This window comes from Doryrhamphus excisus, chromosome 4 (genome assembly GCF_030265055.1).
Source record: "Doryrhamphus excisus isolate RoL2022-K1 chromosome 4, RoL_Dexc_1.0, whole genome shotgun sequence".
NCBI classification, from domain to species: domain Eukaryota; kingdom Metazoa; phylum Chordata; class Actinopteri; order Syngnathiformes; family Syngnathidae; genus Doryrhamphus; species Doryrhamphus excisus.
The window spans coordinates 10,166,893-10,179,552 of NC_080469.1; the positions used below are offsets into that span (position 1 = coordinate 10,166,893).

At 40.6% G+C, this 12,660-nt stretch overlaps 1 protein-coding gene across 2 annotated transcripts in view; it reads left to right on the plus strand.

Annotated features, from left to right (window-relative positions):
• lztr1 (leucine zipper like post translational regulator 1) overlaps positions 1 to 11,120 on the plus strand; it is a 32,411-nt gene extending 21,291 nt beyond the window's left edge. Inside the window, exons 3-20 of one of the 2 annotated variants that reach the window (XM_058070727.1) lie at positions 1,103 to 1,316; positions 2,522 to 2,631; positions 2,705 to 2,814; positions 3,082 to 3,126; positions 3,217 to 3,313; positions 3,578 to 3,690; positions 3,891 to 3,977; positions 4,999 to 5,090; positions 5,169 to 5,299; positions 5,407 to 5,522; positions 5,606 to 5,677; positions 6,417 to 6,480; positions 6,760 to 6,836; positions 8,034 to 8,142; positions 8,225 to 8,323; positions 8,429 to 8,504; positions 8,666 to 8,770; positions 10,080 to 11,120. In XM_058070727.1, coding sequence (XP_057926710.1) covers positions 1,103 to 1,316; positions 2,522 to 2,631; positions 2,705 to 2,814; positions 3,082 to 3,126; positions 3,217 to 3,313; positions 3,578 to 3,690; positions 3,891 to 3,977; positions 4,999 to 5,090; positions 5,169 to 5,299; positions 5,407 to 5,522; positions 5,606 to 5,677; positions 6,417 to 6,480; positions 6,760 to 6,836; positions 8,034 to 8,142; positions 8,225 to 8,323; positions 8,429 to 8,504; positions 8,666 to 8,770; positions 10,080 to 10,122 — 1,760 coding nt within the window. In that variant the 3' untranslated portion in view covers positions 10,123 to 11,120. Of the gene's footprint in view, positions 1 to 1,102; positions 1,317 to 2,521; positions 2,632 to 2,704; positions 2,815 to 3,081; positions 3,127 to 3,216; positions 3,314 to 3,577; positions 3,691 to 3,890; positions 3,978 to 4,998; positions 5,091 to 5,168; positions 5,300 to 5,406; positions 5,523 to 5,605; positions 5,678 to 6,416; positions 6,481 to 6,759; positions 6,837 to 8,024; positions 8,143 to 8,224; positions 8,324 to 8,428; positions 8,505 to 8,665; positions 8,771 to 10,079 lie in introns of both variants that reach the window. The other variant, XM_058070726.1, reaches the window with a different exon arrangement.
• The last annotated feature ends 1,540 nt before the right edge of the window (positions 11,121 to 12,660 follow it).

Here is a 12,660-nt window from a genome sequence, read left to right on the forward strand (position 1 = left end):
GTGCATCATTTTATGTTCAAACCACTCTGCTTGCATGATAATGTTTCACGGGGGAGGAATTTTAATGCTATTGTGGCATCTTGAGCAAGAGGATTACTACACATATACTGAAATATGAATATTAAAATAGGATAATGGATGTTTATCTGTTTTCAGTGTTAAGAGATGAGCTTGAACGACTAGCACTGTATATTTTAGCATTTTGATTAAACATGTAGTGAATGCATCACATGTTTGAGGTGTTAAATTATCTGTCTAAACAATACAACACCATACCATTTGATTTTTATGGACCTCACCAACTAAGCGTCATACAAATTGTGTGATGATGTTTCTTTTAAACTGAGTAACATTCTCTTTACTCTCTCTCTTTTCCTCGGCCCTTGCCCACACTGTTATGATTTTCCATTAGTTTTAATTAAAGACTTACTCAGTGGGAGAAAATTCCAGCCAGATTACTGTGTAAGACCTGGACAATCAGCAGATTTTTCCATACAAACAGATACAGCCTGCTGCAGTTTGTGTTCAGTAGTATAAACTCAAACATCAGCGCATCACATTGCATCTAAGTTTTTAAAAATGCCTTCAAAACCAAAACGTGCAAAAACTATACTTATCAATTAAAAATGTTCCCAAAACTGTACTGTTTCATGGTTAGAAAATTAGATCTAATTTGTAATTTAATTATCTTTTTGGATGAAAAAGGGAAGAAAACGCAAACTTCAAATTGAAGTTTGCTGAGTTTGATATATGCGGCTTAGGGCACATACAGTATGTGAGCTTTAAGACTAAGCATGAATCAATTCATGGTGACAGCTAACCAGAAGAAAAGGAAAGAAGAAAAGGAAAGAAAGAAGGCGAGTTTGCTCTTTAAATGAGTTCATTCACCTTCTCCCCTTTTTCATTTGTTCCACTTGTGGAGTTGTCACATTTGATTTGTCCTCAGTTTAAGTTCAGACGGCCTTTCTGAGCTGAAATCTGCTGCTCTGAATAAGAGAAGACAACAAATAGAACAATGTCATGTCAAGTGAAGGGGATACATGAAAATGTCAAGACAAGTATTTTGTGTGTGTGTGTGTGTGTGTGTGTCTGTGTTGTGTAGTTGAAGTCAAAGTAGAACTATCTCTGCTGGAAAAAGAAAAAGAGGTGGATGGCCTGTCACCTAATGGCAAGGCGAGTCCCTTTGCAGACTGCAGGCCAAACGGGGCCCTCGGACACAGCTCAGACGACGACTCCACCCCGCTCCAAGTCTACCACAAATCACGGGACTACGTGGAGGCCTCTGTCTGCCATGTTAAAGATCTGGAAAATGGACAGTAAGCGGATGAAACCTTGTTTTTATGATAAATTAGTATGGAGTTGGATACACGTGGTCCTGGTTGGGAATCACTTGTTTACGGTATTAAAGCATTTCAGGGCTATTTTAGGACTTTTTATGCGGACGTTCATTATTCTTGGTCTTTCGTCATTCGCAGGGTGATTTGGAACATAACAAGAGAAAATAGATGTAGATTTTCATTAGTTCACCAAATGGCACTGCTTTGTCCCATCCAAAGCACGCAGCAAAATTACTTTGTGTTTTCTATGGATGTTTTAAAACACTATAGATCAGGGGTCTCAAACTCAATTTACTTGGGGCCCACTGGAGCTCGGGTCTGGGTGAGACTGGGCCGCATCAGGATTTAAAAAAAAACGCATTTATTAAAAACAAATTTTCTACAAGAAAAGCTCTGATAAAACATTCCACTGTTCTCAAATATCTTACTTTTTATTTTTCTACACAAAATAAGATTAAAAATAAATAAACAAATCAAGAATAAAGAAAATCAATCAATCAGTAATAAATAAATAAATATAATAATAATAATAATAAAACGGCAAATAATAAAAACTTAAGAAACCACATATAGTTGGTGGGTAGACTAATTATTTTTTTCAGATTAAAATTAACAAAGCATTATTAGAGCCCTGTAGACATGACAAAACACGACTATAGTCACATTTATACTCTTTTTATTCACAACATATTGCGCAACTGCAGGGTCATAAGAGACACATGCTAACTCGCAAACTAGAGAGCTAGCGACCTAAACGGTAGCCTTCAAGTTATTTCCTTTAAACTTAAATAGCAAAAAACTTACCACTTCCACACGGATAGGGAGGATAACTATGAACAGTTATTTAACCTTTAACATGAACGTTAATCAAACGTAATAATTTTTACGTATATAGCATCCATATCAAACTTGCGCGGGCCGCACTAACATTAAAGTTTCATATCAAGGCGGGCGCCTCAAACTAGTGTCCTGCGGGCCACATTTGGCCCGCGGGCCGCGTGTTTGAGACCCCTGCTATAGATGTTTTTATGTTTTGTAAATTTATGATTTAGTTTTTTCATTGAAAAAGTGAAGTTATATAAACATGCTAGCTTACAGTTACAATTCAAACAGCAGCACATGGCAACACCTTGAGCCTTCAGACAGATCCTTGTGAATGAAGTTAATTTAATGATGTTTTCAAGGATGAGAGAAGTGGACTTGGGAAGTGGCAGAGCCTTGTTGATCAAAGAACATGGCGAGTTCTCAGCAATGGGCCACAAGTGTCCGCACTACGGCGCTCCTCTGGTCAAAGGTAATTTTATACATTAACATTATCCTTTTGTACATATACAGTACGTTATCCTTTTCTAATTCTGTCATTAAAGGTGTATTGTCAAAAGGACATGTCCGGTGTCCCTGGCACGGTGCGTGTTTTAACATCGCAACAGGCGACATCGAGGACTTCCCAGGCCTGGACAGCCTACCCATCTTCCAGGTGAACCTCTCAGCCGGAACTTTTACCGTTTAATTAACCTGAGGGATGAGGCCCAGTGGCACCCGTCCCCTCAATACTCCTTTGGTGTGATCCACAAAACGTGGTGGATGCTGACTAAAATAAATCCGTATTAAGTATTAGTAGGATTCCCCCACCCCAGTGCCCCACCCACCATGCCTCCCTAGGGAATTGCTCATGTGACCCATATAGCTAGAACCGCCACTACTTAACAAGACTGTACACAAGACTCATGTCTGTCTGCTGCAGGTCAGAGTTGAAAAGGACAAGGTCATCATCCGGGCAAACAAGCAGGTGACACAGGTTTTCTTTTTTTTTAAGAGTAATAATTAATGCAGGTAAATAAACACAAGTTGATAATTGACAGCTTTTATAACTTTCCAGGCTCTTCAGTCGCAGAAAAGGACGAAGGCCATGGCACGATGTTCAGCAGTCATCAACTCGAGCACAGGCTTCACTCACGTTCTTATTATCGGATCAGGTCAGTGTCTTGGAAGTTAGTCATTTTGCTTCTTTTTATCAATTATAAAATAAAATGTACAATATGTTTCAAACAAATATGCTGTAATTTCTGCAATACAGTGGAATCACACATTCATTTTCAGTCAAATTTTCAGTCTCCAATTAACCTCAGCTTGTTGAACAAATGTTCCACTGTATTTCAGCATTTACTGTATACGCAATTCCTCAATAATTACAATCATGGTTGAAAGTAATTTGCCTCAGTGATGGACAATGTGGGCAGGTCCAGCAGGTCTGGTGTGTTCAGAGACGCTGAGGCAAGAGGGCTTCACAGACCGCATTGTCATGTGCACCATGGACAGACATCCTCCTTATGACAGGCCTAAACTGAGTAAGGTTTGTACACAGAGCCCCATCAGAGTTTTTATGAGTTTGTAAAGATTATAGCTTACATCATCACACGTTATACTTACCACTATAAAACACACCAGCAGTAATAATATTTCCAGATTGTTTCTTTGGACCCCGAAATGCTCTTCCTTGACTATCTTGTTATATTTGATAGATGCATTCAGCACTAATGTACTACCCCTCAGTCCCTAGACAGCACAGCAGAACAGCTGAGGTTGCGCTCAATGGACTTTCTGCAAGACCATGACATTGAATTGCTCACAGAAAAAGAGGTAAGGAACCATATTTGGTAACTTAAACACAGCTAACTAGGAGGCAGTACAACCATGGGATTTCTTCCTGATAATCAGCATAAGAAAATGACAATGGTGATGTTGGGCATCTTATTGGGATGTCGGGATGGGACCTGGCTGGCCCTTCCTTGCCCTGGGCTTCCGGGGGTGTGAGTCTACTCTTTGGAAGGGTCGGGGCCACAGCAGCCTGCAGATTGTACTCTGTGGAACCCCGGGTTTGGTGGATGCCTCTTCTGGGAGCATCCCGTGTGCGGCCTTGCAATGACGAAGTGCAGTGATTGGATATCAGGTGTCGCTTTGAACACATGTTACTGACATGTTGGTGGTGTGATGAAGAGGACTGTTGAATCACAGTACAAACAAACCATCACAAATGTTGGTCCTCCCAGGGATCACAGACCCTTGCGGGTAGGGCCATTTTGGCTCCTTGTTGGAGGGTGGCTTGATGTGCAGGGATTGCTGGGGCACTGGGAATAGGATGGGTGCACTGGGGGGGGTTTGGGAGGGGATCGGTGTGGGTCGGGTGGCAGGGTTGATGGTGTGTTTGCTGGGGTGCCTGATGTCATAAGGCAATTACAAGTCGAGGTCGCAAGTCTTTTCTTTGACAAATTTACCCTTTTTTCAATAAATCTGAATTATCTGGCGGGGCTGCACGGCGGTCTAGTGGTTAGCGTGCAGACCTCACAGCTAGGAGACCATGGTTCAATTCCACCCTCGGCCATCTCTGTGTGGAGTTTGCATGTTCTCTCTGTGCATGCGTGGGTTTTCTCCGGGTACTCCAGTTTCCTCCCACATTCCAAAAACATGCTAGGTTAATTGGTGACTCCAAATTGTCCATAGGTATGAATGTGAGTGTGAATGGTTGTTTGTCTATATGTGCCCTGGGATTGGTTGGTGACCAGTCCAGGGTGTACCCCGCCTTTCGCCCAAAGACAGCTGATGAATGAATGAATTATCTGGCAATATTTGAAAAAACTCCAACTTGTGATATCGTCTTCAGGTGGTGGCAATTGATGTGAAGATGCGCTGTGTAACCTTTGAGGATGGACTGAGGATGGAATACAGAAAACTTTTTATCGCCACGGGAAACAAGTCAGGAAAAATATTACTTTGGACTTTGTTTTTTTTTTCTTTCTCCAAATAACTTCAATGAAATGTTCTGTTTAAAAGACCCAAAGCTCTGAACTACAAGGGCAAAGATGTCAGGAATGTGTTTCATGTACGGACACCTGAGGACGCTAATAGTATAGCGAGGCTGGCCAACAACAAGAACGCTGTGATTGTGGGAACTTCTTTTGTTGGTAAGAAATGAGGTGGTTATTGCATAAGCATACATCCTGGTACTTTGTCGAACATTGTCAAATTGACTTTACTGCACATTTGAAGTGTTCGTTGGCACTGTTGACAGGTATGGAGGTCGCTGCGGCTTTGACTGACAAGGCCCACTCCGTCTCCATCATTGGGGTCGAGTCAGTCCCGTTTAAAAAAGCTCTAGGAGAGAAAGTAGGGAAAGCCATAATGAAGGTATCGACACATCGTAACTAACCTGCAAATTTCAATTCAATGGTGCATTTATGTTCTTTGTCATGTCTGTATTGATTCTGCAGCTCTTTGAGGCTAACAGAGTGAAGTTCTACATGCTGAATGAGGTATCAGAGATGATTGGCCATCATGGACAGGTATTCACAAAGTGAGAGACCCAGCATGACATGATGCTCAGCAGCACTAGACATCCATATTGGTTTAACTCCATCATACATGACTGTGCCAATGGTGCAAAACTCACACAAAATCTGTTAGCAGTGTTCTGACTAAAATAGCACAAACAGAAGCAAATCTTCACCAAAATCCTAAACATGTCTGACCTGTGAGATGGAACAATCATGGCATGCAGGTTAGGTGCCGGATCTGGTCAATCACCGCACAACATACATAGCTCCAATGCAATTGGACTGCGACGGCAGAAAGACAGGAAAATACATTAATATCATCATATTTATACAACAACAGATTCTTGCAAATCGGTGTAGTTTTTGTGCAATTCCATAAACCGGTGTTCATCTTCATATAGTATTCATATCATCTTGAAAATTAAGTGTTTTCACCTACCCCCTGCAATTTGCTCATGTACCACTAGGAGAACGCGTACCCCTGATTGGCAATCACTGCGATAAGCAAGCAAACAAACCATTCTAGTACTATTCTAGTAATAACTGAAATAAATAATCTTAACCATCCGAGAGCTTTATAAACACGATGTAAACAATATTGCCTGTTGGTCAGCCTCATTCTTGTTGGATATGGCTTAGGACATTATCTTGGAAGGGTAACAAAAAATATAAAAAGTGTTTTTTTTTTCAGTATTTCTCATTGAGAACCCAAACCTAAACATTGTGTACATATGTGGTGTTCCAACAGCTGAAGGAGGTGGTACTGAAGAGTGGCAAAGTCCTCCGAGCAGATGTCTGTGTCATTGGAGCAGGTGAGGTCCAACATTAAAACACAATACACATTCTTCAAAGTACGGTTTTGGGAAAAAACGCTCATGATGGTCACTTTTATTATGAAGTGGGTCATGGTGGACTTTTTTGCAAATTAACCACAAGACGTGGACATGGATAATGATGGTCCACAAGGACTGTATTATGAAAAAGACCATTGCCAACATGTGGTCAACACAAAAAGTTACCATCCTAAAAAAAGCATGCAAAATAGAATTCTAGAATCACACATATATCCTTACTGTTTATCGGTCCTGCAGGATGTGTTCCTGCAACAAGCTTCTTGAAACAGAGCGGCATTCACTTGGACTCAAAGGGCTTCATCACTGTCAACAAGGTATTTTACTACACACAGCTGTAAGCGGAAGAATTATATATATTTTCAATTTTGATCCAACGGGTATAAAATCTAATGTAGTTTTAAGCCACTGGACTAAATATCAATCACTAGCAGTAAACTGTTTTGTTTGCTACAGAACACCTTGGGGTGTCTTGTGGTTCAAATTATGTGCTGGTCCTTCTCTTTTTTGTGTGGGGCAGTTGCCAAGTAAATAGTATAATAAGCATGACTGACATGTCATGTATCACTTCAAAACTAGAGTTATTTATTATTCAAGACATTTTTCCATTTATTATACTGATTACAGAGCCCTCAAGTGGAAATTCAATTATGCCCATAAACCTGACCGGGAAAAAAAACAATATGACAAACTTTAATGCATCTGGAAAGAAAAAAGTAATTAATTTGTGACGTTTTATTATGAATCACTATTATTTTCTCCTTGAACCGAAGATTAATTTAGCCGGTGAGCTGCTTCTTCTTCTTCTTCTTCTTCTTCTTCTTCTTCTTCTATTGTTTATGACAGCTAGCAAGCAGCTCACGCAGTTAGTTGGTTTGCTCGCGGCATCAACGAGATTGATTGACAATGGTTTACAGCCAATTAGAACACAGAATACAAAGGGCGTATTCTTTCTTATCCAATAAGGACTGTTGTGGCTCTATATTTAACCAGCTATTTCCTAATATGCTCGCAAGTAAACGCATGCTGACAGAAGTAGAGCTGCACATGTCCTCAACGTGAGTATACAACACCTCCTACTGGTGGGTGGCAGTAATAAATACAATAACAGAGTACCGCTAGATCGCTGTAATGGATTACTGTAAAGGACTAGAACACATAAAAATGTTTAAATTGCACTTTAAAAATTAGTGAAAGAGTCCGCAAAAGGTGAACACTGCATTTATTATGAAGCTCGGTTGCTATTGTCTGTAGTGTGATACTCAGAAACCATACAGAGTCATGTTAATGAAAGCCATAGAATAGCATAATTGTGCTAATTTTAGTTGTCAATATCCAAAAGTGTGATGGGAGAACTTTGAGACAACAGTAATATTAGCCATGATGCTATAGTTAGATGTGTCCAGGCTGGTCAACCCCATATTATAAACCACCATCAACAGGATTTTGACAACGTGATTTCAAGGTCACATTTAAACATATTGTTTCTTTAAACTGTCTCCGAGATTATGCAGACCAATGTGGACAATGTCTTTGCTGGGGGAGATGTGGTGACCTTTCCTTTCCCACCGCGCAACAATAAGAAGGTCAACATTCCTCACTGGCAAATGGCTCACGTGCACGGTGTGTTGGATCTAACTCTAACTGTTTGAACCAATTGTGAGTGACTTTGATTTTTTTTTTCTTACATTCATCTCATTGGCAGGAAGAGTCGCAGCTCTCAGCATGATGGGTAGAGTCACTGAGATGAAAACAGTGCCTTACTTCTGGTCAGCCATGTTTGGAAAGACCATACGCTATGCTGGTAAACAAGAAGACACTGCCCACTCGCAGTAAAGTCATGTACTTACATGCTGTACTATAATATTATTTTAGAAAATAACTCAACATTGAATTACATTATGTGAAGGTTATGGCGACGGATTTGATGATGTCATCATCCAAGGTGACCTGGATGAACTGAGATTTGTTGCATTTTACACCAGGTTAGTATAATTACATTTTCTATGTTTCCTTTACATTTGGCCAGCATTAGGAAATCAAATGCTTATTTTGCCTACTTGTTATAACTATTGCAATTTTTCCAAGCTTATTTATTTATTTACTTGGTAATATTGTTTCTTGATCTGTGCCGGGTCTTCCACAGGGGAGAGGAGGTGGTTGCGGTCGGCAGCATGAACTATGATCCCATTGTGTCCCGAGTGGCTGAGGTCTTAGGATCCGGAAAGACGATTAAGAAACGAGATGTGGAGTAAGTCTCCATCCAAGATTTAAACCTGGTCATAATTACAATAGTCTTTATGTCCTGTATGTTTGCTGACAATTGCTATGAGTGTGAACACAGCAGCATGTGACTTAATCACATGACAAGTTTAATACCAGACAAAGTGTAAAAAGGGCAACTGTGGCATTTAAAATGTCGACTTGAATAAAATTGAGCGCGCAGACCTCACAGCTAGGAGACGAGGGTTCAATTCCACCCTCGGCCATCTCTGTGTGGAGTTTGCATGTTCACCCCGTGCATGCGTGGGTTTTCTCCGGGTACTCCGGTTTCCTCCCACATTCCAAAAACATGCTAGGTTAATTGGCCACTCCAAATTGTCCATAGGTATGAATGTGAGTGTGAATGGTTGTTTGTCTATATGTGCCCTGTGATTGGCTGGCGACCAGTCCAGGGTGTACCCCGCTTCTCGCCCGAAGACAGCTGGGTTAGAATCCAGCACCCCCCGCGACCCTTGTGAGGAAAAAGCGGTAGAAAATTAATGAATGAATGAATAAAATTGACAAAAAAAGTGAAAATGAAAGTCAAAGATGACTGATTTAAAATTCAGTTGGTGTCATTTGGTGTCACTTTCCAGTTCAGTACAGATGAATAAATAGATATTATCAGTTTCTCAATAGTATGAAAACATTTCTGTACCTGGGGGGGGGGGCATGACAGAAAATAATTGAGAACCACTGATTTATATAGATGGATGTATACTTAAAATTCATTGCTATAATGCATCCATATATTTTCTATGCCGCTTATCCTCACTAGAGTTACAGGGTTATGCTGGAGCCTATCCCAGTTGACTGCGGGCAAGAGGCGAGGTATACCCTGGACTGGTCGTCAGCCAATCACAGGACAGATATACAGTAGACAAACATTCACATTCATACCTATGGACAATTTAGAATTGCCAATCAACCTAGCATGTTTTTGGAATGTGGGAGGAACCCGGAGTACCCAGAGAAAACCCACGCATGCACAGGGAGAACATGCAAACTCCAGGCGGCGAATCTAACCCAGGTTTCCCGATCTCCTGGGTTGCAGAGTTAATACTTCAACGCATCTTATATTCTTTTAGTGCTTTATTTGTCTCTTATTTGACATTTTTATTTGGTGCAAATTAACTCTAGTATTTGTTATGTCTTTCAATTCTAATAATGCACTCTCAAAAATTGGAGGACCTTCTTGGCAAGTATGAGCAAATAAAAAGAGTTGATTTGAACATTGTTATGGCTCACAACCTGGGCATTGAAACTGTGTATTTCTCTGCTGCCTTGCTGTTTTACAGGACTGGAGACATTTCCTGGTTGATTGACAAGGGCTCCCAATGACTTCCCATGTGCACGGAGCAGACATGCACTGGACTTCTGGACGCTAAATGGTGCTGAGACACTGGGCAGCTATCCCGGTCTGCGGACATGTGACTGAGGTCAAGATACTGAAACATGCCACGGACGGGACACTCGAACATGCGAGAGCTTAGTCAGCAGGACTTCTATGACCCAGGTTGTTAGGTTTCCAGCATTAGTGGATTCAGCTGCAAGATGCCATCTAAATACAATTTGTGAATAAGCCACGGATGGGCCTTGATCTTTTGTATTCATATTAATAGCTATAATCTTGAATGCACTATAACTAGATACAAACATACTATTTGAGATTTGTTTGAAATAATGGAATGATGGCATTCTTGTGTACAGGCCTTATATCTGCATGATAGATCTTCGTTTTAGTCTTAGAAGGCTCACAAGATACTTAAATTAAGTACACATGCTTCTAATGAGATCCATTAAAAGTAGTGAATCTCATTAGACCGTGCAAGTGTACCTAATGTATGTGACACTAATAATATTTATAGATTTAAATATACCTCTTAATATTGGCTGTCTCGCTAGTAGATTGTATTGTAGATTGTTTGATCCCCTTGATTCCACATTAATGCTTGCACAATGGATTGAAGTATTGTTTAAGACAATACAAAACGATGATGCTAAATGCTGATACCAATCTCCTCCATGGGGATGTTTTTGTTACTAACTCAGGGAACTGAGGTTTGTAGCCTGCATGGTTACCCTGTACTTCTCCAAGAAGAAAGGAATGTCTTGCTTTAATATATTTTTATCAAATTACCACTTCATCCTGGGTTCTGTCTGTATAAACTAGAAGAACTAGTGGAAGCAAGTGGATGTGGTGGGCTTTTTATAACTACAACTTTGAAATAAAATTCTTCTGCTGCTCCAAATGCTTCATGAGTCCATTTAAGGCACCTTATGATTCTGCACTCGTGGTTACTAAGAAGCAAAACATGAGAAGGGAAAAAAAGTCGGTAAAAAATATTTAATGAATTTCACAAGCGTCACAAAGTTCATGTGTACAGGTAAGGGCCAGAAAATTAGAATATTTTCATAAACTTGATTTATTTCAGTCATTGTGTTCAAAAGGTATAACTTTTACATTATATTTAATCATTGCACACAGACTGATGCATTTCAAATGTTTATTTCTTTAATTTTGATGATTATAGGTGGAAACAAATGAAAATCCGAAATTCCGTGGGTCAGAAAATTAGAATATTACCTAAGGCCAATACAAAAAAAGGATTTTTAGAAATGTTGGCCAACTGAAAAGTATGAACGTGAAAAATATGAGAATGTACAGTACTCAATACTTGGTTGGAGCTCCTTTTGCCTCAATGACTGCATTAATGCGGCGTGGCATGGAGTCGATCAGTTTCTGGCACTGCTCAGGTGTTATGAGAGCCCAGGTTGCTTTGACAGTGGCCTTCAGCTCTTCTGCATTTTTGGGTCTGGCATTCTGCATCTTCCTCTTAACAATACCCCACAGATTTTCGATGGGGCTAAGGTCAGGCGAGTTGGCTGGCCAATTGAGAACAGAAATATCATGGTCCTTAAACCAGGCACTGGTAGATTTGGCGCTGTGTGCAGGCGCCAAGTCCTGTTGGAACGTAAAATTCCCATCTCCATAAAGCAGGTCAGCAGCAGGAAGCATGAAGTGCTCTAAAACTTGCTGGTAGACGGCTGCGTTGACCTTGGATCTCAGGAAACAGAGTGGACCGACACCAGCAGATGACATGGCACCCCAAACCATCACTGATGGTGGAAACTTCACACTAGACTTCAAGCAACGTGGATCCTGTGCCTCTCCTCTCTTCCTCCAGACTCTGGGACCTCGATTTCCAAAGGAAATGCAAAATTTGCTTTCATCAGAAAACATAACTTTGGACCACTCAGCAGCAGTCCAGCTCTTTTTTTCCTTAGCCCAGGTGAGACACTTTTCGCGCTGTTTCTTGTTCAAAAGAGGCTTGACACGAGGTATGCGGCAGTTGAAACCCATGTCTTTCATGCGTCTCTTGGTGGTGGATCTTGAAGCACTGACTCCTGCAGCAGTCCAGTCCTTGTGAATCTCCCCCACATTTTTGAATGGGTTTTTTTTCACAATCTTCACCAGGGCGCGGTGATTCCTATCGCTTGTACACTTTTTCCTACCACAGTTTTTCCTTCCCTTTGCCTCTCCATTAATGTGTTTGGACACAGAGGTTTGAGAACAGCCAACCTTTTCAGCAATAACCTTTTGAGTCTTGCCCTCCTTGTGCAATGTGTCAATGGTTGCCTTTTGGACAGCTGTCAAATCTGAAGTCTTCCCCATGTTTGTGTAAGCTTCAGAACTGGACTGAGAGACCATTTAAAGCCCTTTGCAGGACACCAGGTGTCTTCAAAATTGAACCCTTTCACAATATTCTAATTTTCTGACCCCCGGAATTTCGGATTTTCATTTGTTGCCACCTATAATCATCAAAATTAAAGAAATAAACATTTGAAATGCATCAGTCTGTGTGCAATGATTAAATA